Below are 27,709 nucleotides of genomic sequence, written 5' to 3' on the forward strand. Positions count from 1 at the left end.
TCAGTATCCTCGGCTGCTGTTTCTGCCATTGATGTTGACATCATCGCTACCGAACAGCGAAAGGATAATTCGATCGGCCCGCTCATCGACTTGCTCTCTGATCCATCCGCAACGCCATCCACGCGTGCCTTGCGTCGTCAAGCTCGCCATTTCGCCATCCGTGACGGCCTTCTACACCGACGCAATTACGACGCCGATGGCCGGCAGTGGTTACTCGTGATACCCCGCAGTCTGCGGTCAGAGATATGTGAATTCTTCCATTCTGATCCGCAATGCGCGCACTCTGGGGTATTCAAAACCTACCGTCGTATTCGACAACGCTACTTCTGGCGCGAGATGTACCGCTATGTGCAGCAGTTCGTTCGCTCCTGCCTCGCTTGCCAACGCCGCAAACCGTCAGCACACATGTCGCCAGCCAGTCTGCAACCGTTACCTTGCCCTGAGCGTCCGTTTGGGCGCATAGGTATCGATTTGTATAGACCACTTCCTCTGACGTCGGCTGGTAACCACTGGGCCATCGTCGCCGTAGATCATTTAACGCGATACGCTGAAACCGCCGCTATCCCTGCGGCTACTGCGCGTGATATTGCGTCCTTCCTACTGCATCGATTTATACTGCGCCACGGTCCACCTCAGGAGCTTCTCAGCGATCGAGGCCGTGTCTTCTTGTCGGAAGTCGTCGAAGCCATTCTGACGGAGTGCCATTCTGTCCACCGCAAAACTACTGCTTACCACCCACAGACGAATGGCCTCACCGAACGCTTTAACCGCACCCTCGGCGACATGCTTTTTATGTACGTCGCTGCCAACCACACTAATTGGGATAATATACTGCCCTTTGTCACCTACGCCTACAACACCGCCCCTCAGAGCACGACTAGTTTTTCACCTTTCTACTTGCTGTACGGAAGGCACCCGTCGCACACCATGGACACAATGCTCCCGTACACGCCGGATCCATCTGAGTGTACACCTATTTCCGAGACAGCCAGGCTTGCTGAAGAGTGTCGCGAGCTTGCCAAGACTTTTACGACGCAAGAGCAAGAGCGGCAGAAGAGTATTAGTGATGGCTCCACCACTTCTGAGCCCACGTTCCTTCCTGGTGCGCTTGTATGGCTCTCGATCCCGACCTCTGCAGCTGGCCTCTCTTCCAAACTACGTCCAAAATACGAAGGCCCCTACTGTGTCATCGAGCGCACCTCACCCGTCAACTATCTGATTGAACCCGTTGAACAATCTTCGGACATGCGCCGCCGTGGGCGAGACATCGTCAACGTGGAGCGCCTGAAGGCTTATTATGACCCGCTCATAGTAACAAGCTGTTAGGTCGCCAGGCGGCTCCCAAATACGAAGGCCCCTACTGTGTCATCGAGCACACCTCACCCGTCAACTATCTGATTGAACCCGTTGAACAATCTTCGGACATGCGCCGCCGTGGGCGAGACATCGTCAACGTGGAGCGCCTGAAGGCTTATTATGACCCGCTCATAGTAACAAGCTGTTAGGTCGCCAGGCGGCTCCCTCTTCGACCCCGGGGTAATTGTAGCGAAGCCTCCGAACTCTGAAATGGGTCGAACTCTTGAGTACCTTCTAGTGGGGCTACCCAACAAGAACGCCGCTCGCGCTGAGAGTCCGTGCTTGGCCGTTACTGTCGCCATTGCGTATACTCGCTGTCTGCCCGCTAATAAACGCCATAACAGCATAGACGAACAGACAGACAAACAGACGGACGGCTGGACGGACACGACGACGCATGAAAGAGTGTACAGGCAGACATTTGCACAGCAGGAAGAACGGGCGGACACATAGACGGATGGATGAACGGACAGACGGACCTGATGGACGAGCGCATGAACGGACACACAGACAGTTGTATGGATTAATGCATGGACAGGCAAACGGAAGCGCGGACAGACTCATGGACGCTTCGTCCCACTCATCAACATTCACTCCGCGGATAGAGAGAGAGGTAACCTTCGTTGATTTCCGGCAGATTGCTAGGCTGGGCTTCCGCCTAAGAGCTAACGGAGAGACCCTGAGTCCCGGTAGCTTCCTTGGCCTGCTAGATCACCCAGACTTGCTTGTCCAGGCCCGAACTGAGCAGTTCAGTCCACCAACGTGCCCAAAGGTCCTGATTGAAGGCCACGACCCCAGAAATTCGGTTAGTGCTGGACATTTCCATAGGATATTGTCAAGAGTGGCTCTGGTGATACAGTATACTGGCAGAGATTGCTGCTATAGACGTCATATTGTCACGTTACTCATGACAAAACTTGATACAATGGGCTCGTTTAGTCGACTAGCCGAGCAGTGGCTCAGAGAGATCGTCTTTGTCCTCTTTCACTCTTCGATCTCACCCAAGCAAACCATGTGGCAATAGTCCCCCCCTTTGAAAGCATCGACTCGATGCTCATAAATAAAAAAAATGAAGGTGTACACACGCAGATATAGAGAACCAAAAGAGGGAGAGTGCCAGTACTCGCAGCGCAAATGAGGAAGTTTCGTCAATGCTTGCGCCAAGCACAAAAAGAGAAGGCATAAAAACACAGGAGAACACAAACAGCAGCAGCAACGCAAAGTCACGGCATGTCGTAGCACGTGAAACCACAAGGGCTACTGTGTGAAGTAGGGCTTCAGCCGAATGACGTGCACAGTTTCGGGCCGAAGCTGTCGACGAGAAGACGCTGCGCTGTCCGGAAATAACTCGTAGGTAACATCTGTGACTCGTCTAAGAACCTTGTACGGTCAAAAATAATGGCTTAGGAGTTTTTCGGATAAGCCTGGTCGTCGGACAGGGATCCACACCCACACTCGGTCCCCAGGGTGGTAGGTGACATTTCGATGGCGGAGGTTGTAACGCCGTGCGTCTGCATCTTGTTGGTGACTGGTGTTTATGCGAGCTAGCTGGCAAACTTCTTCGGCGTATTGAGTGTATTGCTCAGCATCTTGAGCAAGTTCATTGCTTTTTTCGCACGGAAGCATAGCATCGAGCAAAATTCGCACGTTGCGTCCGTAAACAAGTCGGAAAGGCGGAAATCGCGTTGTTTATTGCGTTCCCGTATTGTAGGCAAACGTGATGTATGGAAGAATCTCGTCCCAGGTTTTGTGTTGTACGTCCACGTACATTGAGAGCATGTCCACTATGGTCTTGTTAAGCCTCTCTGTCAGTCCATTGGATTGCGGGTGATAAGCCATTGTTTTTCGATGACTTGTGACTCAGTTTAAAAATGTCCTCCATCATTCGTGCTGTAAACGATGTCCCTCTGTCCGGAATCACGCATGACGGGGCACCATGCCGTAGGATGATTTGGTGCACGAAGAACTGCGCGACTTCAGAGGCCGTGCCACGGGGTAACGCTTTTGTTTCAGCATAACGCGTGAGATAATCTGTCGCAACTATAATCTACTTGTTCCCAGAGGACGACAAAGGGAAGGGCCCGAGATGGTCCATTCCCACGAGGTCAAACGGTGTCCGTGGTGGTGCGATCGGCTGGAGCAGGCCCGCGGGTCTCACAGGCGGAGTCTTGCGGCGCTGGCACTCAAGGCAGCCTTTCACATATCGATGTACACTAGTTGATAGTCGCGGCCAGTAATACTGTTGGCGTGCTCTGGCGAGAGTCGCGAATAGCCCGAATGTCCTGACGTGGGCTCGTCGTGGTACGCAAGGAGGATCTCATCACGCATGTCGGTAGGAACAACGAGTAGGAAGGCTTTGTCGCTACCACAAGCGTTTTTCGTGTAAAGAATGCCTCTTATTAGACAAAAAGAGGACAGTTCGCGAGCAATGTGTTGAGGGACCTGAGAATCGGCCTTCCAGGGAATCAATGACTGGGCGTAATTCGTCGTCTACCCGTTGCTTTGACATAAATTCGGAGTTGCTAACTGCTCCGAGAAAGGCATCTTCATCTTCGGAGCCTCTGACAGCGTTCCCCACAGGTGCTCGAGAAAGCGCGTCGGCGTCTTCGTGTTTGCACCCTGACCTGTACACAATCGTAATATCGAACTCCTGCAAACGCAAACTCCACCGTGCGAGATGGCCGGATGGATCTCTGAGATTTGTCAGCCAGCAGAGCGAGTGGTGATCCGTCACGACTTTGAAGGGACGACCGTAGAGGTAAGGCCGAAATTTGGTCGTCGCCCACACGACTGCAAGGCATTCTTTTTCTGACGTAGAATAGTTGGTTTCGGATCGAGAAAGAGTACGACTGGCGTAAGCTATGACATGCTCAACGCCACTGTGTCGTTGTACAAGGACAGTACCAAGTCCGACGTTGCTGGCATCTGTATGAATTTCTGTAGCAGCGTCCTCATCAAAATGGGCAAGAACAGGGGCTGTTTGCATTCTCTGTCATAACTTTGTGAACGCTGTATCTTGTTCTGCGCCCCAAGTAAAGGGCATGTCATCTCGGGTGAGTCGCGTAAGAGGTTCAGCTATCTTCGAGAAGTTGGCGATAAATCGGCGATAATACGCGCACAAGCCGAGGAAACGGCGTACTGCTCTTTTATCTGATGGAACAGGGAAGGTGGCGACAGCAGCAGTTTTGTCTGGATCAGGTCGCACTCCATCCGCACTAATGACATGTCCCAGAAATTTCAGCTCTTCATAGCCGAAATGGCATTTTTGGGGTTTCAGCGTGAGTTCAGCTGTGCGAATGGCTTCCAGAACCTTTCTCAGACGCTTCAGATGTTCTTCGAAGCTCTGAAAAAAGATGACCACATCATCGAGGTAGACAAGGCAGCTTTGCCACTTCAAGCCAGCCAGAACTGTATCCATCATCCTCTGAAATGTGGCTGGTGCGGAACAGAGGCCGAAGGGAAGAACTCGGAATTCGTAAAGTCCGTCTGGAGTCAAAAACGTGGTTTTTTCTCGGTGTCGTTCATCCACTTCAATTTGCCAATAGCCACTCTTTAGATCGATGAACGAAAAATACCTCGTGCGTCGTAACCTGTCGAGGGAGTCGTCGACCCGTGGAAGCGGGTAGACGTCCTTTTTTGTGACACTATTAAGCTTCCTGTAGTCAATACAGAATCGCAGCGTTCCGTCTTTTTTCTTTACTACAACGACTGGCGAGGACCAAGCGCTGCTGGATGGTTGAATAATCCCGTCACCAAGCATCTCTTTTACTTGTGTCTGAATAGCCTCGCGTTCTTTGGCAGAAACGTGATAAGGCTGCTGCCGCATGGGGCGGACGTCATCGTCGGTAATAATTCGATGCTTCGTGAGGTGTGTTTGATGGACTTTAGAAGAAGAGGCGAAGCAAGATCGAAACTCCCTTAAAAGGTCATGAAGTGCAGCCTTTCTCTCGTCTGACAGCGTCCAATTATAGTCGACGCGGTCTAGAAATTCCTCATCCTCATGCGTTTCCTCGGACGCAAAACACTCCGTGACGTCGGCAACAGGGTCTCCATAAGCTAGGGTGGTTCTGTGAAAAAGATGCCGGTGCTCGTAATTGAAGTTCGTAACTAGTATCGTTGACTGTCCGTCACGGACGCGCACAACACTTCGGGCGGCGCATACACCTTGGAGCAGCAGAAGTGATAGGTTGCTTTCAGCCACCACGTCGCCGTCTTGGAAGTCTTCACAAGTGACTTCGATGGGAACAGTTGCTCGAGGTGGTAGCGTCACACTGTCGTCAGTAACACGCAGCGCAGGCCTACGGCAATTATCGGCGTCTCGATCTGTTGCGCCTTGGGTCGAGAAGGTCACGATGTGCTCACGGAGATTTATGATGGCACCGTATTCCTGAAGGAAGTCCATGCCGATAATCAGCTGACGCGAACAGTCGCGAAGAACGAGGCAGCTGAGCACAAACGTTGATGCACGAATTTTCACTCCTGCGGTACAGCGACCCAGCAGTGTTACAACGTGTCCTCTAGCTGTTCGAATTCGCGTTCTATTCCACAGCGTGATCACTTTCCTCAGATCTTTCGCTAGCCTCCCGCTGATGATCGAATAGTCTGCACCAGTGTCTACCAATGCACTGACCTGAAGACCGTCAACCAGCACAGGTATGTCGAGTGTCACGCGGTCACTAGGTTCAGATGTAGATGTCGGCGTTTCTTCGGTACTGCGATTATTCTCTGACGAAATGCCTTCGGCGTTGCATGCAAGCGTCAATGGGAGGTCTTCCGCACTTTGAGTCCCAGCAACCTTGCCCCCGAAGGCCGCTGCCTTCAGTTTTCCCGACGAAGGCTCGGGGAGCGTTCCCGTGCCGTCACCACGAAACGTGGCCCAGTGGCTGCGGGTCTCCTCGGAGATGGTGACCGCGATTGCCGTCGTGTAAAGGGTGCACGCTGTTGCGCGAGATACTCTTCGATATCCCTTGGCCTTTGACCAATTCGGGGACGAGGGGAATTGACGGAAAATCAGCGCAGTCCAAGTTGCCGGTATGGGCATTCGCGGTAAATGTGACCAGCCTCACAGCAATGATAGCAGAGGGGTCGTCTGTCTGGCGTACGCCAGAGATCAGACTTGCGCGTCGGTGCACGGCGACTATCGATTTCCAAATCAGCGTGCGCTGACTGAATCGTGACTGACGGCATCATTGTCTGGATCGGGACGTGCGGCACTGTCTGGATCGGGACGTGCGGCACTGTCTGGATCGGGACGTGCGACACTGGCTGGGTCGGGACTCCTTGACCAGAAAGAGGAGTGGCAGATCGCAAGGCTTCCACGTACGTACGACGGCGACTGTCAGTAGACACAGGAGCCGTTCCCCGATCAACTGACGTGGGCGGAAAACGATAGGTGTGCAGCGCCTGCTGGACCTCGTCACGGATGACACTGGTGATAGAACCAACATCGATTTGCCTTGTCCCGTACACCTTTTCCATTTATTCCCGGACGACAGATCGGATGATCTCTTGAATCTATTCGGGGCTCTGGCTCCCAGGGGTGGCGAAAATTTCGGGAGTTGAGGCAGCATTCACTTAACGGCCAAACAAAGCAGACCATTGATGCAGTGCTCGCTCCATTGTTGCCGCTTCAGTAAGGAACTCAGCAACACTTTTGGGGAGCCTACGCACCAAACCAGCAAAAAGTTGTTCCTTCACACCACGCATGAGGTGGCGCAACTTTTTTTCTTCTGCCATAGCAGGATTCGCTCGCTTGAAAAGCCGTGTCATGTCCTCGACGTACATCGAGACGGTCTTGTTGGGCATCTGGATGCGTGATTGTAGTGCACGCTCCGCCCGTTCGCGGCGGTCGGGACGCCTGTAGGTCTCCAGGAGGTGACGCTGAAACTCGCGCCAAGATGTCAGAACATCATCCCTGTTCAAAAACCTTGTCTTGGCACCGTCTTTTAGGCAAGTGTACACGTTCCGGAGCTTCGCGGCATCATCCCAGTAATTGATCGCTGCGACACGTTCGAACTCACTCAGCCAGTCGTCAACATCTTCATGCTGCTCTCCGTGAAAGGGGCTAGGCATGAGCGGGTTCTGGACGGTGCAGTAGATCGGCGTGGAAGGTGTCAGAGCTTGCACGGGATCTTGTGTCGAAGTCACTGTCGCTGCGTCAGTGGTTGGCTCTCAGGCGGTAGGCCTCGTTGGCGGCGGCTTAGTCTATGAACAGGAGTGTCCACGGGTGCAGGGCTTATGTTCCGGCTGCTGGACGGGGTCTTGGGCATCAGGTGGATCGTGAGTCGTTGTACCCAGCAACTCCACCAGTCTTCTTTTTTTAATAATAATAATAATACTTTATTCATCAAGTGTGAACATGGAAAAGTGCATGGGTACAGATTAGGGTAAGAACCGCAGGCGGGACCTCCAACTTGGGACCTCCCACGAAAAAAAAAAGGTAATCATCAAGCAACATTGAAATACATTGTCAGCAAAAAAAACACAGCATAAACACAGCATAAAAAAGAGAAAGATGAAAAAACAAAAGAAAACAAAAAAAACATTAGAATAATAAGCAGGAACACTAACAAAAAGGAATACATCGTCAATCTAAAAAAAATGTGGATATGAATACCACAAAAGAAAGACATGATAATACAGTTACAATTCAATCAAACAGAAGGGCCTAACAAGAAAGTTTTTAGTTTGGATTTAAAAACGCAAAGTGATTTAGAAGATTTAATATCAGAGGTAAGGGAATTCCAGAGCGAAATGGCCGAGAATAGAATCATTTGTTTGCCGTAGTTAGTGTGTATACACGGAAGTAAGAGATTCTGGCGTGAGGCAAAGCGCGTTGAATTGAGATTATTAGTGATGCAATGAGGGAGAATATCTAAGACAAGGTGATCGTGCAAGACGTTAAAAAATAAAATACCAATGCTGTACCTAAACAGATGATGAAGGGGCAAAACACGGAGCTGATAGAACAGCGGGTAAGATTCTGCTTGTCGATGGGAAAATGTAATGATGCGTAACGCTTGTTTCTGCAGTGTTATTAATGGGGCGATGTGGGTATGATACGTACCACCCCAGGAAGAAATGCTTGTCACATTACTCACAACAAAACTTGATACAATGGGCTCGTTTAGTCGACTAGCCAAGCAGCGGCTCAGAGAGATCGTCTTTGTCCTCTTTCACTCTTCGATCTCACCCAAGCAAACCATGTGGCAATATATATGTGGTGCATGATGACGGGTCAGAAAACTAGCGTGCAGACGGCCACACGTGCTCTCTGACACCAGCCAAAGGAAAGAGGAGGTCGAACCCGCAACCCCCTGCGAGAAGAGGACGTGAACGTACAAGGAGTAAGCGTCTACATTTGTTTTACGTATTATCTCTTTGCGACATTTGCACGCCATTGCTAATGCCTAGCAATGAAGTGTCGTTTTGTTGAACTAGCATGTTGCCTTATTCGCTCGAACCCGTGTAGTTGCAATGAGACTAGCTACAGATAGGCGACGTTAATCATGCACGGTACGACTGTGTGCGGCTGAAACATTAGTTAGGTTTCTGCGTCAGCCGTACATAGGACAGGCCCCCTACACCACACACTATGCGATGCTTCAACTTAGGCATGTTATAGTCGACTATAAAACGCGCTCTACAAGGTATATTTTGGGTCTTTACCTGAAAAATAATTTCGATAATACTAACCATAAAGCAATATATGAGAACGTCGAACGAATAGGACTAGGGCAGTGGATGTATATCGACGTCACGAGCTTCCAATCTGACTGCACGACAGTCATCTCAGTTGGAGGACTCAAATGGTGAGAGATCGACATCGGCTGTGCGGCATGCCGCAAGGCTCTGTCCCCGATGCTGTTCAATCAATCATAAGACTGACTGAGAAACTGAACCAAATTTAATCCCTACACCATGTCATCTATGCGGAATATATCACTATCTGGGTCTGTGATGGTATACCGATTGCTCAATAGAAGACTACAGACTGGAATAGGCACAGCAGAGGAACACCTGATAAGAAGTCTCACATGCTCTGCACATACATCTGAGCTTTTCTTGTACTGGCTCATGGTTAGCAGTACGCCTCCCACCGAATATGATAAAAACGAGGCCTATGATCCAATTCAGGTAGGCACAAGGAATGGCCGAAATATCCCTATTGTCAACCAGTTCAAGATATTAACCCTTGCAATCGAGGACAACCGTAAAAACTGGAAAACCTTTTTAAAAAATTAGACACGAAAAAAGGACACACCATGACATCATTCAAAAGAATCACCAACAAGCACCAGAGTAAGAGGGGAGAAAGTATCATACGGATGATACAATCCTTCAAAATCAGTCTGATCACATACATTGCAGCATTTTATAATTAATTTGCAGCCTAAAATACAAAAGTAAGCAGCCTGGTAAAAAAGGTGTACAAACCAGCACAAGTGATTCTCATCAGTACGAGCACGGACCTTTTTTCTGGAGTTAGGACTCCACAACACACTGGAGGAACTCTTAGAAGCCCAACAAATATCTCGGGGAGACGGCACATCTCGAGCTGGAAGGAATATCTCAGGCTGGATAGAATATACTATGCAAGCAAGGAATATATTACCACAATCAGTATATATAAAAGAGGACGACCACGTGATCAATTCCAGAAAAGCTTCTAGTACTTAATATACCCAAGAACATACTATGAGGTTACAACAAGGGTAGATGCACGAACAGAGCAGAGAAAATTATTCAAAGCTATGGGTCAAACGACACAGACGCCTTCGTTGACACGGCTGAATACAAGCATAAATAGCTACGCAGTGGTAGGTGCAGATCATACACTGAAGCTCCTTAACAGCTTGTTAGTTCTCTTCTTCTGCATTTCGGTAATGTGGGTGCACTTTGAAGACACGGACAGGGGAAAAGGCAGATGTGCTCTGTCGATTACGGGTCTGTGTCTTCAAAGCGCATCTACATCGTCGACATGCAGAACCAACTTGCACAATCAAGTTTGCTGAGAAGCTCCTTCAGCAACTTATGCACTTTCTGTTTGTATAGGCACGACCACCATCAAAGGTAACACGGAGCAGGGGTCCGCGCTCATCGGAACGTGACGACGGGTATATTGTGCGGCGCCCGTCGGTCACGTGAGCCGTGTTACCTGCAGCAGTGGCCGCGCCTGTGCTTGCCGTGCGCTACGTCGAGCCCCTTCATGTAACCACTGTACGTTGCTTCAAACACATCCTCAGGTATGCGCCAGAAAGAATAGAGCAGCAAACTCAAACACATCACGAAAACACCACCGGAACCATTGAAACAACATTGCCAGAAGTGCCACACCGCAAGTCTGCTGGGGTAGGCTGTTCGGCGTGAGCCAGTTTGTTTACAAACACCAAAACCGTCTATACTTTCATCATCCATTCACGTCATGTAATATCGAATTTAGTGTATATGAAGCCAGCGGAACGACCAAAAGGGCACTATGAGCGTGCATGTGGTCATTTTCTTACGTGACAGGCATGTCCTGATTTCCACGGGAGGGCGTGTTCGCCATGCAGTCATGTCATACGATACCAGCTTTTGTGATGTCATGTGAACGAAACCGCCACAGGAGCAGCAGGACCACGACATGTAATTCATGACATACATGTCCCGATTTTCAAGTTATGAATAGTCACTTATACTCGTCATACAGTCGCGTGATGCCATACCAATTTTGGTATAGATCCCCTTATCCAAACGGCCAGGAGAGCTAAATGTCGCAGGCAGGCAGGCAGGGCAAGGCAGGGCAGGGCAGGCAGGCAGATACGGTCAAACTCGCTGAAGTTTGCTAAAAAACGCTTTGCATTTAAAAGATTAGTATAGATACTGTTACAGTTAAACACGGGGTTAAACAGACATTCCATGGCTAAACCCACATTTTGCAGCACTGCTTTGTGTCGTGCAAGGATTTATCGGCTCTCATTCTTTGAAATGACTTGGTGAATTAGGCACAAAGCGCATGTGTTGTAGCGCAAAAGGTATCATACGTATGGGTGCGTCAGGAAATTTGACAAAAACACAGACTAAATAACGTCTGCACTGTCATGAATGCTCACTCTGGTTGCAGAAAGGACCGTAGTAGCCTGTTCCACAGGAACAGCCATATGGGTCTGGTAGGCACATGAGTATTCCTTTGCATGTCTTCTCGTTCCTGTCCCTATTGGTGTCTGAACAGTGGCGTTGACAGTAGCGTCCGAAAAAGTCATCTCCACAGGCTGACAACGTTTACACAGGAAAAGAGTCACATTTGTGTTGCAAAGATACAGTAAACGAAACGCATATACATACAGTAAACAAAACGACGACAGCCAGCAAACATACAGTAAACGAAACGACGACAGCGAACTTGTAGTTTATACAAAGTAAGGCTATCTGCTAAATTTTTAGCTGAGGACCAGGCTTCGTTAAAATAAAAAGAAGCATGGAAACCACTGGCGTAAGGAACGCGGTCTTGGCTGCGATCGAAACGACCAATAGGCTGGCTATTACTTGAACGCAACTGCGCCGTGAGAACACATTACTTAGGACTGTGTGAGCCATTTGGTGATCTTCGTACCGAGGACATATAAGGCACGCGCTACCGTGGCAAACCATCAAGTGCGCAGTTTATCGGAGAAGAATGGCGATTTGGGCTAGTTGGTTTGAATTCATAGTAATAAGGGCTGCAGCGCGAGCACGAATGTGCTAGAAGAAACAGACAAAGTCGAGGTACGGAAGGCAAAAGAGGACAACACGAGCACTGAGAATAAGGGTCCAAAACAGTAGGACTGCCCTGTGTACTAGAAATGCATTGAAGAAGAATGGCGATTTGGGCTAGAGGACAACACGATCAGCGCTCGTGTTGTCCTCTTTTGCCTTCCGTACCTCGACTTTGTCTGTTTCTTCTAGCACATTCGTGCTCGCGCTGCAGCCCTTATTATTATCGGAGAACCACGCAGCACCCTCCCTCTCCCCCTTTAATGTGGGACTCCCCCAACCCCCGTATGTGCCAGTGAGAATTTAGCACAGACGAAGACGAGCAGAGACCCTCGTTAATGAATAAGAGAAAGAAGTGTATACCTAAGGGCTTGTTTTTATCATAAAAAGAGTGTACCACACTCGCTGCCATGGCTACAAGTGGTGCTGACTGACACTCCCATGTTTAAATTCACATATAAACCCAATAAAGCGGCTAGGAGAATAGCCGCCATGATAGCTCAGTGGTAGAGCATTGAACGCGTTATTCGGAGGTCGTAAGTTCGATTCCTGCTCACGGCAAGTTATTTTTCACCCACTTTTCTTTCCTCTTATTTACTTTACATTGGTTCTAATAGCTTCCCCTATACACTCCTTGGCATTATTGTGTGTTAGATATTATTATTATTGTGTCAAAACACGGAAAAACGAGCCCTTAGATATACACTTCTTTCCCTTATTTATTAACGAGGGTCTCATATTGGCAGACTTGATGCCGTTAGGTTGTATACGAGGTACTATTGGTTAGCTGCCCACTCGTAGTATGTTCATGTGCTACGTGACGCCAAACAGGCTCAAAAGAGTGTGCCACACTCGCCGCCATGGCTACTGGTGGCGCTGACTGACACTCCTACGTTTAATTCACATGTAAACTCAATAAACTGGCTGGGGGGATACCTGTCGTGGTAGCTCAGTGGTAGAGCATCGAACGTGTCATTCGAAGGTCGCAGGTTCGGATCCTGCCCACGGCAAGTTATCTTTTCACCCAATTTTCTTCATATTTACATTACAATTTGGTCTAATATTTTCCCCTATATATACTTTCCTTGGCATTATTGTCTGTTAGATCTCGTTATTACTGTGTAAAAACACAGAAAAAAGAGCCCTTAGGTATTCACTTCTTTCCTCAATTTATTAACGAGGGTCTCGTACTGGCAGACTTAGTGCCTTTAGGTTGTATACGTGGGACTATTGGACAGCTGCCGAATCGTAACAAGTTCACGTGCTACGTGACGCCAAACAGGCTCAAACGAGTGTGCTACACTCGCCACCATGGCACTGGTGGCGCTCACTGACACTCCCACGTTTAATTCACATATAAACCCTATAATGTGGCTGGGGGGATACCTGTCGTGGTAGCTCAGTGGTAGAGCATCGAACGTGTCATTCGAAGGTCGCAGGTTCGGATCCTGCCCACGGCAAGTTATCTTTTCACCCACTTTTCTACTTTTCTTCATATTTACATTATGATTCGGTGTAATACCTTCCTCTATACTCTCCTTGACATTATTGTCTCTTAGATCTTATTATTAATGTGTAATATATATATATATATATATATATATATAATACGCCATACCCACGAAGTAATGATGATGAAGGAGCTTTCTCCGTCTGTCTGTCATGTTATGAGCAATTAGCAGAGTTATCTATAGTGAGCACTCCGAAAACTAAAGTAGGTGGCTACAAGGATGCGGGACTAGTCTTTGCTGTAATGTTGAATTCCAATGGCAGATCCATATCAAGTTTTCTGCTCTAAGTGGAGCAATCACATTCCAATGGCGGAATGAGAGCGTGATTTGGGTGTTCTAATGGCAGATTGAGAGCAATCGCAGATCAGGGATTGCTCCGTGGAGCAAGAATTCTTGTTCCACCGAAATCGGCGGATTTGACCGGAAGTTCACCTGACGTATTCTGTGTGCCCGCCTTTTATCAAATCACTGATAGACATCCGTGGACGATTAAGAAAACGCTACATGCTTCCTGGCACCCTCTCGCGCTCCCTCGATAGATTTCCGCTCACCAACTGCTCCCGTCGAGAAAAGCGCGTTCCAATCGCAGATTTGGCAAGAGCAATTCCGCTCGAATCTGCGCGCTTCGTTCTCATTTCGGCCCAGTGCTCTCGATCTTCCATTGGAATTCAACATAAGAAGCATCGCCCCTAAAAATATGGAGGCAAATAGGGCTAAGTAAAAAAGAGAACTTCATCCCCACTAGCTATAGGTCTGTACACCCCGATTCAATTGTTTTGAAAGTCTTTCTCAAACACATTGACAGGAGCAAGTTGGGGTTGAGAAAATACAGCTGAAATACTGATAAGCCTGCATGTAGTCTAATATATGTAATCAAATATTTGTTATTCCTGATGACATTCTGACATGTAAATAGAAACAACCGTACCGGTTATTGCTTCGCCTTTCGTTATCATCACAGTTGGTTTTGCAGAGCTATCATCTAGTGGTAACAATTTATTTCACTGCACACGAGAGGCAACTTTGAGGAATGCAGGCGCTTCATGTGATGAGCAGTAGAGAATAAACATTGTCGGGGTAGCCAAGTTTTCACCAAGAAATTCAGTCTCCGTTAGTGCTACAAGTGAATTTGTATCACGAACCAGGTGAAGAGATTTCTTTATCACAACCACGGCTTAGTGATATTTTTTGGTTAACATCAATTATTCAACTGTACAGTAAAGGCGTTTTGTCATAGAGAAAAAGGTGCATTGTGAGATCTTTGTCTTTCAGCCATCCAGAACAAGCATGGAACTTTGTACTCACTGACACTGCAAGTCTCTCCCATGAAGCCAGGTGGGCAGATGCACTGCCCAGTTATGTCGTGGCAGACTCCACCGTTTTCACATTTCAGGCACACTAAATCGCAATCCTGACCATAGGTGCCTCCAAGGCATCCTGCGAAACAAAGGTTTCTTGTGCGGTTTTGCATCCCTCAAAACGGCGACGCCTTCTCTGTCTCGTCAAGCAAAAAAAAACAAAAAGGTAGTTACGCAAATCACTTTGGTCTTAACCGACTGCCCACAACAAGAAAAGCATGCCATTCATCTTTCGATAAAAGTTCTTTTTGCCCTTCCTTCTGCCCGCGCCGCTGTATATGAATTCATCGGCGAAATTAAACAAGCTATTTTATTGTGACGCTGCTTATTAGTGAATGCTGGTCACAGACCAAATCTGTTGAATTGGCATTTTGGAACTGCGTACGTTTTCCTTTTTTGTTTCAGTAGCAGTGCTGCTCCTAGACGTTGGAGGTTTTGCAGACTTTGTCAGCTGCTGCGATTGAGAATTCAATGAATCCTACCCATACAAGCATTTATCAAAGTAGGGCTTTTAAAAAGGTATGGCAGCTCCTGTACTATGTAACTTGAGAAAGTACGTCGCACGGACACCGGGCGGTTGCAGTCCTTGGAGTTTGCAGAGCCCCGTTTGCCAATACCTAATTGATGCAGTGTTTGAGGTAAGCATGTAGGTTTGCCTGGTACGAGTAGAACTTTTTAGAATGATTCACAAACTTGGTGTGCGACATGTGTGCTACTTTTGCTGCATTTTATCCGCTTCTTCTTTGTTAGGGCAAGAAAGATCGGCACCGTCTACAGCAAGTTACGTAAGGTTGTTTCCCCCATTGGATGTAGCCGGCAACTCGGTGAGGCCGTGGCACCTTCTCTGACATCCGGCTATTATCAGCCCAAAGTTTCAAGACGTTTAGGCGAATATAAAGTGATTATTAAGATATATTTTTTATATTCTTGATAATATTATTATTCCAGGCCATGTTCGGCAAATTTCCATCTTGGTGTTAGCATAGCCTGCCTTGTTATGACCTGTAGTGTGTGCTTTGCAGTCAGGGTGATATAGATGGACGATTAGCTGAGCACAGACATCATATCTACATACAAATGTATACATTGATATGCACGCATTATGAGTTTTACTTTGTCTCAATAACGGGCATTTCGCAAAGGCTAAAACACCTGCGGTAACTTTTCTTCAGGCCTATCAACGACGGAAACCTTGTTCTTGCATGGTGCAGTTGTTAATGACAAGGTGTCTGATTCCATGACGCCACCCTACAAATGGTCATCTGTCCTGCGATGTGTTTTGTTGGCTGATGTGTATTCTTTCAGGAGTACCGCATCCAACAACGTTCAATTGAGACGGTGTCATAGATTACGATTTCACGAAATCACTATCACGAATGTACATAATCTGACAATATCCGCTAACGATACATAAGGTTTCATCTCCTAGTCGTGAAAACAACAATGAGATTAAGAGTTACCTATTTTGAGCAAAAATTACGCTTGATAGGAAACATTTAAATATTCATTGTTTCATCGAAAACTTCACAGGAGGACAATCTCCTTTGTATAAATATTGTTATTAAGTTCAATTATGAATTCACGAGTTATTTTCTCTCTTTCTTTTCTATTCACTTATTTTCACTTTTTATTGAAAATTTGGGATTCTATTCCCGATCCATATACAAAGAATAATAACAAAAGATTGTTTTTGTGTTTTTGCAACAAACAATGTTTATCTCTCTTTCTGAGTCTCATTTCTATTGTCGCTGCTAGCTGAAATCATAGCACTGCGTGCCATACTAATTATTAGTTAGGTCACAGGTCTCGAAACATTACCACCAGAGGTTCAATGGCCCACATGTGGCACTGTCGAAAAAACATAAAAAAACATCTCTAATATTAATATGATGGTTTCAAGATATTAAACCCTACATATCAATCAAGGACATAAAAAAGAACATAATGACGCCTTCAGATAGTACATGAATAAATGCAGGAAACGTCACTGTTTTTAAAATTAAACTTTAAGTTAAGTTAGGTCAATAAAATCTAAAGAAAGGTGTTTTGATAATACCTGAAATCAAAAAACAATGTTTAGATGCCACAATTAGAACACGGCTTTCATTAAACATCCGGCTCGTAATGATGTACTGATCTTAAAGTGACATATCAACATAATTGTCATTCGTGCTTCGCATATTATCAATTCCCATTGTACGTGAAATCTGCCGATTTTTCTCACTGTCGTTATCGTAACTAACCATATATATATTATGTATTTATAGCCGTTTCCGTTCAAATAAAATTTTGCTGCAGTCGGCCTTTAATTCGCATAGCAGTAATTTTATATATTTGAACGATATGTACTGATCTTTTGGCAAAACTTTGAGAAAGTGAGAGAGGTGAAGTTCAGTTTCCGCTGCCAGGACAAGACAAGCATGCATATTTTCAAGTATACTTTCTAAAGGTTTATGCCTACTGATAAGCTTGTAAGCATTCCACCTGTTTGACTGCATTCTATCAGCAATGATGCGCATTCACGGGCAGGTCAGGCTCTTTGAGTGAAGCTGTCATCTGTGGTAAAGTTCTCCTGTTTTTTTCTGGCGTGTTTATAGCCCATGTCTTTGAATATATGTGTGGGAAGCTCTGCGTGTGCACTTTATACTTTTCGGCCTAAAGTTCAAGCCTCAACAAATTAACAAAAAAATGAGTATGAGTAAAATGTAATACACAAAAAGAATGCAGGCAGAGGATTTGCGAAATGATACATCCTACTGTGGTCCGTTCATCATTGGGCGCACTGCCACCGGTTACTAGCGAATCTTGAAGCAGTTACGAAACGGAATGGGCCTTTTGAATATTTAGCTTGAAGACCGGCGTTTTTTGCTAATATCAAGCTGGATTGTACATGGCACTAAGGGCTCAATTTTTCGCACCAACTGATATGCTTATATAGCATTTCCGATGTCTAGCTTCGACACGAAGCTCATGTGAATGACGCAAGGAGCGTTTCTTAAACAGTTCATGCTTCAAAAAAACTTTGAGGTCCGTAAAGGCTGCAACGTTCCGAATAGTACTTACGCTGAATAGTAACTTAGCACTCACCACTAGAAACCAGGTGGTATTGCAGAAATATGTGTACTTACTGCGCACAATTACCCTGAAGATGGCCCTGTTCTTTCCGGGGCCTACAGTGTTCATGCCATTGGCGACGTACACTCCATTGTGTGACGAGACGGCTTGAAATGCCGTCCAGGTTGTGGAGTTGGAGCTGCTTCTGGTGGTCTTACCTAATGCACTTCCGGACGCATCAACCCTAGTCCACGAAGACACTTGACTACTTCCGTCGTCTCCAGGTACCTTCCTTACTTGAAGGGTCACCCTTTCGAGTAGGCTGGCCGTCACAGTGTAGTTCAACGGCAGAAAGTGTGGTCCCACTGGGCAACCAAGCAATATGTTATGCAACTGGTGAAGCGAACGTGTTTATTTAACTAAACATAGTGTTATGTTGGGGCGAAAAGTTTTTAGAAAGCTCTGTATGTCACTGAAGCAAGAGGAAGACTTATATATGCTGGAGGGGCTGCCTGGTCAAACTCTAATTAATAAAACTGAATGCGTAGAAGGGCACGCTGCATGTTTCGTAAGTGGAATTTCAGTATTCAATTTCTGCATTACCCGCACTAAGCGTGGCATGTATTGTGAACTTTTTCAACAGCTAAAAATAACATTGCGAATAAAATTGTTGAAATAGAGATTTCGTGGTCAAATAACTATGAACAAAAAGATAATACATGATGAGCCCATTTGGGTTCAATCTTTCGACCAAAAATTTATGACAGATGCCTTGTGCACAGACCTATTGGCCAGAAAGTTTTCTCGCCGACATCACCGATCGAGGCAAGCTTCGAACCCGGCGTTTTTCTGGAAAGAGCTATGCACCTGTAGTCAAACGAGTAACAGGGCTTGTTGTTTGCACGTAAGCCCGACAGGAGAGTCACAATCACCCCTTCCTGCGTGGTGTTCTCAACCTGGAACAGACCCACTGGAAAGGCGGGTGTCAAGTCGGGGTCTCTATTCACCTTAACACTATCATAAGCGTTTTCAAGCTCATGAGACAGTGGCCGTCATCACCTTCCAAGGCAAAAATTCACCCGGACTCAGCCTCATTGCCAGAAGTTCTCGTTAACATTATGTTCAGGCATGGCACTAGTACGTCGGCTGCTCGCACCGTTCCACTCGTGTCGCACGCGCTCCCATTTCGGCAAAACACATTGACTCGTCTGTGCCCTATCCCGCGCACCCTGTCCCGCGCCTACCCTGAACTTTTCTGGAGCTCACCGCCACAGCCAGGCGTGGCGTTGTCGTTGCTCCACAAACTTGAGCTTCCGTTTCCTATAGAACCTCTCAATAGAAACTGACGCGCATGTGCGCGGCGTCACGGTTGCGACGGGATGAACAACGTCACTCACAACGCCGCCAATGGCATGCGTGCTTGAGTGCGATGCTGTGTACAATGTAAGTGGTCGCACAGCCAATAGAAACCGCTCGTGACACCAATGCCAAATGCTTTTTCGTTTCTCCTAGCCATATAGAGCTTTCACTTTAAGAATGCATAGATCCATTAGTGCACCATGTTCTCTTTTATGCTTTTTCAGAAACAACCATTGTTCTCTACTGTGAATAGAGCTGCTTGCTGAACTTCACCATAAGTTAGACAACTGAGAGTGAAAGGAGCCATCTATCGTGCACCTAGTAAAGGTTTACCATTTAAATATACGTATGCGAAAAGTTTGGACGCCACTTTTTTTTTCTTATTTGCGTTCAGCGCCAAGAAAGAGATTACGTAAATCCCAGTGCATAACAAGAACTGTAAAAGAAGCAGTTGCGGTAGAGTGCTAGAACGACAACGTTCTGAAGCGAAAATTGTTAAAAGAGCAATCGTTGTTTATGGAGTATAGAGTTATAAGAGAAGTAGTCCACGAAAATGAAGCGCTAAATTATTTTCACACAATGCTTTTCTACATCACTCTCATGTGCCAACTTCCGAAAACAAAGCTCCGCGTTGGGGTACTCGCTATACTAAATGCCGAGACAGCACCAAAAGTTTAGACGTCATGAGTCGCAAAAATAAATATGAAATTTCGTCTGTCTCTGCAGGCAGTTTTAGGGGCAAAGCTCTGCCCTGCCGCGGTGGTCTAGTGTCTAAGGTACTCGGCTGCTGTCCCGCAGGTCGCGGAATCGAATCCCGGCTGCGGCGGCTGCATTTCCGATGGAAGCGGAAATGTTGTAGGCCTGGGGGCTCAGATTTGGGTGCACGTTAAAGAACCCCAGGTGATCGAAATTTCCGGAGCCCTCCACTACGGTGTCTCTCATAATAATATGGTGGTTTTGGGACGTTAAACCCGACATATCAATCAATCAGGGGTGAAGCTCCCTAAAGGGGCACCCATTGGTCCGTCGTCGTTGCACGTAACATGTCTTACACTTTGACCTGCAAGGTGGTGCCGGTGGGAGATTTTTCCTGTGTGTTGTTGAACAATAAAAAATTCGCAGCGTGCGTGTTAACTAAAAGCCGAATTCTCCTGTCTCTCATTCCCCGTTAGCAGCCATTGGCATGTACATTGAGCACTATCTGAGAAGAATGGGTTGCTATACTTTATACTCACTGAACATAACCTCCTTGATTTTATAAAGGTTTAACGAGCATTCGGCCGCAGTGCCATGAATACAGTGAACTAGTATATAATATGAACTCAAGGTGGCAAAAAATGTGAAGTAGACAAGAAGCGCAAGCCGTAAAAGAAAAGTGTGTGTGTGCCACCTCTCGTTTAGTCCTTGGAATGTCCGCTGGATGGCGGTGCTTCCATATGAGGAATATATTGTCACGTTACAACGTAACTGTAAGCTGCAGATAATGGCACACAAGGCCGTCAAACTGATTCGAACAACGGCAGTATGACTTGTTTTTTCTCTGCACGCACATCTTTGTCCTCTTCTGAACAGCGGCACATACAAGCATGCCAGCATCTGTGGAAATATTACTTTCAGAACTTGTACTAGTGGCATTACCCCCCTTCCTAAAGGACATCGTCCCGATGTCATAACATAATTGCCAGATGAAAACACGTACGATAAGCAGTACACAAGCGGGTGTTCACAATCACTGTAAGTCTACTCAAGGGAGTGTGACGAATAGTCAGCGTTGGTAAAATGGTTTCATCCTCGAAACATGGACGACGTGACGCTGTTGTGAACGGCGGGATTGAGGAGCCATGTCCTCGTCAAGAACCTCGTAGTTCACTTCGCTGAGACGACGGAGAAAGTCTATAGGGACCAAAATAGCGGCGTAACAACTTTTCAGACCGGCCGCGTTGTCGAATAGGAGTCCCCAACCATACTCGTTCTGCGGGTTGGTAAGAGACATCGCGACGACGAGCGTTGTACCTCAGCGAGTCGATACATTGTTGCTTATGGATTCGTTCGACTACAAGTTTACGAGCCGCGTCTGCCAGTCTGATAAATTCATTCGTCTTGACACTAATGTGGTGTCTGTCTGGTAGAAGCATGGCATCCAGCACTGCAGTGACCTCCCTGCCGTGAAGCAACCGGAATGGTGTGAATACAGTTGTTTCTTGCACAGCGGTGTTGTAAGCGAACGTGACGTAAGAGAGGATGTCATCCCAGTTTTTGTGGTCTTGGTCAACGTACATGGATAGCATGTCGGTGATCGTCTTGTTTAGTCGCTCTATAAGGCCGTTGCTTTGTGGGTGGTATGGAGTAGTTTTTCGATGTACTGTGCCGCTAAGCTGCATGACGTCTTGTATCATACGGGCGGTAAAAGCTGTGCCACGATCAGTTATGACAACTGATGGTGCTCCATGTCGGAGGACGATGTTTTTCATAAAAAAGTGGGCAGTCTCAATGGCGGTGCCACGTTGTAATGCCTTCGTTTCGCAGTAGCGCGTCATGTAATCAGTAGCGACTACAATCCAGCGGTTGCCGTCACGAGACTTGGGAAAAGGTCCGAGTAGATCCATGCCAATTTGTTGGAACGGCTGTGTCGGAGGAGCGACGGGCTTCAAAAAGCCGGCTGGGCGCTGATGTGGTGCTTTACGGCGCTGGCACTCGTGACACGTCTTCACGTAATGCTTCACATCTCGACTAAGCTTAGGCCAGTAGTAGTGTTGGCGAATCCGGGCCAAGGTACGTGTGAATCCCAAGTGGCCTGAGGAAGGCTCATCATGACAGGCGGACAAGACATCGGCTCGTAACGCTGGCGGGACAACGAGCCGGTACTCAGTCGCGTAAGGGTCGAAGTTTCTTTTATAGAGGATATTTCTGCGGACGCAGGACGATGATGACGAGCGGGCAAATGCTGGTGGTGGACGCGACGTACGGCCTTCGAGATATTCGATGAATTTTCGAAGCTCGAAATCATTCTTCTGCTCTTCAGCCAAGTCGGATACACTAATGGCACAGAGAAAACGGCCGTCGAGATCGTGATCACCTGACGCTGTCTTAAGAGGAGCTCGGGAAAGGCAGTCCGCGTCAGTATGCTTCTGGCCAGACTTGTACACGACTGTCAAATCGAACTCCTGAAGGCGTAAGCTCCACCTGTCCAGACGTTCGGAAGGGTCTTTAAGGTTCGCCAACCAGCAGATCGCATGATGATCGGTAACAACTCTGAACGAGCGACCATACAGGTACGGTCTGAATTTAGCTATTGCCCAGACAACAGCTAGGCACTCCTTTTCAGTTGTTGTGTAATTCGCCTCCGCAGATGATAAAATCCGACTCGCATAAGCAATAGGGCGTTCGACGCCGCCTTGCCACTGGACGAGGACTGCACCAAGGCTGATGTTACTGGCGTCTGTGTGTAGTTCAGTGTCGGCATATTCGTCGTAGTGTCCGAGTAAGGGCTCAGACTGGAGACGCTGCTGGAGCTCGGAGAAAACGCGTGTTTGCTCAAGGCCCCACACGAAGGGAACGCCGTCTTTTGTCAGACGAGTGAGGGGTTCGGCAATGTTTGCGAAATTTTGCACAAAGCGTCTGTAGTATGCGCAGAGGCCTAAAAATCGACGCACATCATGTTTGCTGGTAGGTGGTGGAAAATCTGCGACAGCCAATGTTTTGTCTGGGTCAGGCCGAATACCATCAGGGCTAACAAGGTGACCGAGGAACTTTAATTTGTTGAAACCAAAATGACATTTTTCTGGTTTCAGTGATAGGCCTGCCGTGCTAATTGCAGCAAACACACATCTAAAATGCTGCAAATGCTGCTCAAACGTTTGGGAGAGGAACAACGACGTCATCTAAGTAAACAAGGCATGCTTCCCACTTGAGACCGGAGAGCACTGTATCCATCATCCTCTGGAATGTCGCAGGGGCAGAACACAGACCGAAGGGCAGCACCTTGAATTCGTACAGACCATCAGGTGTTATGAATGCTGTTTTCTCTCGGTCCCGTTCATCAACTTCGATCTGCCAGTAGCCACTGCGTAAATCCACAGAGGAGAAGTATCGGGCGTGGCGGAGGCGGTCTAGTGAGTCGTCGATGCGCGGAAGCGGATAAACGTCCTTTTTGTGACTTTGTTGAGTTTGCGGTAATCGATGCGAAACCGGAGAGTGCCGTCCTTATTTTTTACTTGTACAACGGGCGACGACCATGGACTGTTCGAGGGTTGGACTACGCCATCTTCGAGCATCTGCTTCACTTGAGAACGTATAGCCTATTGTTCCTTTTGTGATACTCGGTAGGCGTGCTGACGTACGGGTCGCTCAGCATGGTCAGTGAGAATGCGGTGCTTTACGGTTGGCGTTTGTTTTATCTTGGATGTAGACGTGAAACAGTCGCTAAACATGCGGAGGATACAGCGGATTTGCTCTTTCTGCGCACATGAAAGGTTCGGATTGACATCGACTGCATCGGCTACCGCGGTGTCACTTTCAACGGCTGCAGAAATTGGGGCTATCGTCGTACACGCTTCATCGTCAATGGATTCGAAATTAGCGATAAATGTTCACTTGGCCAAATGTTGGTATGCTCCACTAAAATTGGTTACCAACAACTCAGTCATCCCACGTTTAAATTGAATTATTCCGCGGGCAACGCAGAATAGCTGAGACAAGAGCACCGAAAGGTTGGCTTCAGCGATACCACTACTGTCATGGTCTATGTCGCCCTGTACTGTAACGAACATACTGTTGCGTGGCGGAAGTGTGACGGTGTTGTCGACAATGCGAAGCGCAGTATTCTGCGAATTGGTATCTCTAGGCTTCAGGCTATAGTCGTCAGCAAACGTAATGAGGCAGTCTCGAAGATTTATAACAGCGCCGTGCTCACGAAGGAAATCTATGCCAAGGATAACTTTCCGGGAGCATTCGGGAAGCACAACGAAAGAAGCAATGAACGTTAACTCACAGATTTGCAGCCTTGCGGTGCATCTCCCGATTGGTGTCAAGAGATGACCACCGGCTGTCCGAAGGTTTGGTCCATGCCCCCAAGGACTCGTGACTTTCCTGAGTTCAGCCACAAGTTCAGCGCTGATAACTGAGTAGTCAGCGCCGTGTCGACCAGAGCAGTCACTAGATGGTTGTCGACACGAACGGCAATGTGAGCAGAAACAGGTTCGTCAGCAATGTGAGGTGTCGGCTGAAAGGAATCGTCGAAGGTTGGTGGATGGGTTGGAGGAGGCTGTTTTGATGATAGCTTAACTGTGGTCCCACCCCTGGAGGCCGCTGATTCTAGTTTCTCCGGCGAGGACTTGGGGACCTAGCGGATCGTCCCGCAACAACATCGGCGAAAGTGGAGTATTGAATCGCGGACGTAGAGCGTCGAGGAGACGGAGAGCGTGATTGGCGTCGCTGAAGATTCGGAGACGGTAGAGTTGCCAAGTACTTTGCGATGGCGCGGGGTCGTTCGCCGTCCCTGGGCCGACGAGCGTCTGGCCGAAACTCAGGTAGACCCATCTGTCTGTACGAGCACTCCCGGTACAAGTGACCTGGCTCATCACAGTGGTAGCATAGTGGCCGATTGTCGGAAGCGGGCCACACGCTAGATTTCCGCAAATTAGGTCGTGGATTCTCATAGTGTGGTGGGCCCGAGAAGTACTGCGGCATCTGCAGGCAAGTCGGTCGTTGGTTTTCATAGCGTGGCCCGCCCGAGAAGTGCTGTGGTGTCTGCAGGCTGCAGGGAAAATAGCTGGCTGCCGGTGCAGGGGTACGTACAGCTTCCGCATACGTTAGCAGAGGAGCTTCGGTTGGAGGTGGCACTAATGGTCGTACCAGCTGCCGCACATCTTCACAGACGTCTGTCAGAGCAGCCACTTGAGGCTGTGAAGGCACTGCGTGAAGCGTTTGCAGCTCGTCGCGTACAATGCTACGGACTAGCTCAGCAAGGTCTCTCACGCTCGTGACATCGGGTGTTACCAAGGGTGCTGACAGACATGCAAGGTTGTCGGACCGTTCATACTGCGAAGACCACTGTCTTAGCACTCGCTCCATGGTCGTAGCTTCACGGAGGAATTCTGCCACGGTACAAGCGGGTTTCGCACAAGTCCTGCAAACAGCTGCTCCTTGACACCCCGCATCAGAATGCGTACATTTTTGTCTTCCATCATTGCAGAATCCGCTCGACGGAACAGACGAGACATTTCCTCAATGAACATGGCCACGCTTTCATTGGGTCTTTGATTGCGAGAATTGAGGAGACGTTCGGCTTGTTTTTTCCGGTCGGCTCTACCATACGTGTTCCGCAGCTGAGTGCAAAACACCGGCCAGGTTGTCAGGGTGGCCTCGTGATTCTCGAATCAATTACGCGCCGAATCCTCCAGGTAAAAATAGACATACCGCAGTTTCCGGTGCTCGTCCCACTCGTTGGCGATGGCGACTCGATCGTATTGGTCCAGCCAGTCTTCAACGTCTTCGTAGGGCTCCCCATGGAAAGGCTTTGGCGTTCGAGAGGCTGGTAGCCATGGTGCTGGCGGAGTCGCGGTCGGTTCAGTCTGGCTTGCAGTTGTCGCATATGCCATGGTTCTGGAGCGTTCCGGAAGAGGGCTGAATTGGGGTGGTAGGCCTAGTTGCCACCGACTGCGTCGAAGGTTGGCTGTTTCTACTAAGGCGTCGATGTTGGGACCGAGATTTTCCTCGTGGGAACAGTGCATAGACTATTACCTAGCCCCTCCACCAGTGTCACGTTACAACGTAACTGTAACTGTAGATAATGGCACACAAGGACGTCAAACTGATTCTAACAATGGTAGTATGACTATTGTTTTTCTCTGCACGCGCATCTTTGTCCTCTTCTGAACAGCGGCACATACAAGCATGCCAGAATCTGTGTAAATAATACTTGTAGAACTTGTACTAGTGGCAATATGATGAAAAAATGCGAGATGGTGGTACTTGGAGTGTTGACTATATCGACGAACGGACAGACAGACACATGGGCGAACGCACGGATGGCTGCACAGACAGATGGGCGCATGAATGAATGCATGGACGGACGCAGGTGTGGATGCGTTGACGAACGAAGGGACGGACGAGTGGGTGCACGAACAGACGCACACACGAACGGGTGGATGGATGCACGGACGTTCATACAGACGGAAGCAAGAACGAATGGGCGGACGAATGCTTCGCCCCACTCTCCATCATTCATCCCGTGGATATGCTACCATTTTTTTATTTAGGTTTCTGGCCTGTCCTAAAGCGTGCTATCAACATGTACGGCGCGGTTTCACCAAGTATGGTAACGTATTTGAAAAATTCGAAGTTCCCAGACTTAGTGATACACTTTTTCAGACGCTGGCGACATTGAGGCGACTCTATAAGAAGCGATTGCTACTTATAAAGGGCTTGTCATGTTGGCGCTGGCCTGATTGAGCGTGTCGGCTGGCATCCACTGAGCGCCACGTTAAATTTATGGCTGTTTTTCATGCAGTTTTCTCTAATAGCCTCGACTGCGAAAGTCAGCGCAGTATCTATGCCTATTATACGAGAAATTCACCATGCAGACTGCGCAGACGAATTCCCAAGTTAGGGCGATGACTGGGAACACACATGTGCAACTTCATCAATAACATCGACCCCAAGGTGCGAAACCCCTCTTTCCACCAGATTTCTTCAGTGGGCACATCGGCTGGCAACCTGTGAACACTATGTCAAATTCATTGCTGTTTCTCATCCAGGTTAGTAACGTTGCTTCCACAGTTGCATGCAAATACTTTTGCTTTCTCCAGCTGACGTGTCAATGTAGAGTGACTGAGATGCACTCTATTGCCTGTGATTTCGTGTTGTTGCTACTCATGCTATGTGATGACGTCGAGTCTAATCCAGCAGCTACTACTCTGCAGGTTCTAGTTTAACTGTTTCAGTGCTAGCAATACATTCAACGAAGGCTGGAGAATATTGAGGTCGAATTACAGAAAGTGGATGAAGATACATCTGCTATAAGTGAAATCAAGGACTTGAGCAGCGAACTAGATTCACGAGTTGCTGATTTAAAAGAATATTTGTCGACCTAGAAGATTGCAGCAGACGTAACAACTGGATTGGTTTGATTATAGCTGGAAAATCAAACGAATCAGACGAAGAGTTTTCCAAGCTTGTGCTGAAAGCAGTGTTTACGGATACATTTGACATGAAGGACATTTTGGCAGAATAAAATTATGCACCATCTCCCCGAAGGGAACCCTGATTGGATGCGAAGCAGCAGCGTGCGCCCAGCGGTGACTTGGTTGAAACGGGCGTCGACGTGGGTGCTGGAAG

The 27,709-nt window shown here is 47.8% G+C and overlaps 1 protein-coding gene and 2 non-coding genes across 4 annotated transcripts in view; 2 read left to right on the forward strand and 1 right to left on the reverse strand.

Annotated features, from left to right (window-relative positions):
• Positions 1 to 27,709, reverse strand: part of LOC119181596 (receptor-type tyrosine-protein phosphatase T) — a 224,056-nt gene that overhangs the window by 143,685 nt on the left and 52,662 nt on the right. For both annotated transcript variants that reach the window (XM_075875913.1, XM_075875912.1), the window contains exons 8-10: positions 18,088 to 18,378; positions 14,907 to 15,038; positions 11,451 to 11,609 (exon numbers count right to left, since the gene is read on the reverse strand). In XM_075875913.1, coding sequence (XP_075732028.1) covers positions 11,451 to 11,609; positions 14,907 to 15,038; positions 18,088 to 18,378 — 582 coding nt within the window. The remainder of the gene's footprint in view (positions 1 to 11,450; positions 11,610 to 14,906; positions 15,039 to 18,087; positions 18,379 to 27,709) is intronic.
• TRNAT-UGU (transfer RNA threonine (anticodon UGU)) lies at positions 13,029 to 13,100 on the forward strand. The gene has a single exon. It is a non-coding gene; the product is annotated as a tRNA-Thr (tRNA).
• Positions 13,479 to 13,550, forward strand: TRNAT-UGU (transfer RNA threonine (anticodon UGU)). Its single transcript has one exon. It is a non-coding gene; the product is annotated as a tRNA-Thr (tRNA).

This window comes from Rhipicephalus microplus, chromosome 10 (assembly GCF_043290135.1).
Source record: "Rhipicephalus microplus isolate Deutch F79 chromosome 10, USDA_Rmic, whole genome shotgun sequence".
NCBI classification, from domain to species: Eukaryota; Metazoa; Arthropoda; class Arachnida; order Ixodida; family Ixodidae; genus Rhipicephalus; species Rhipicephalus microplus.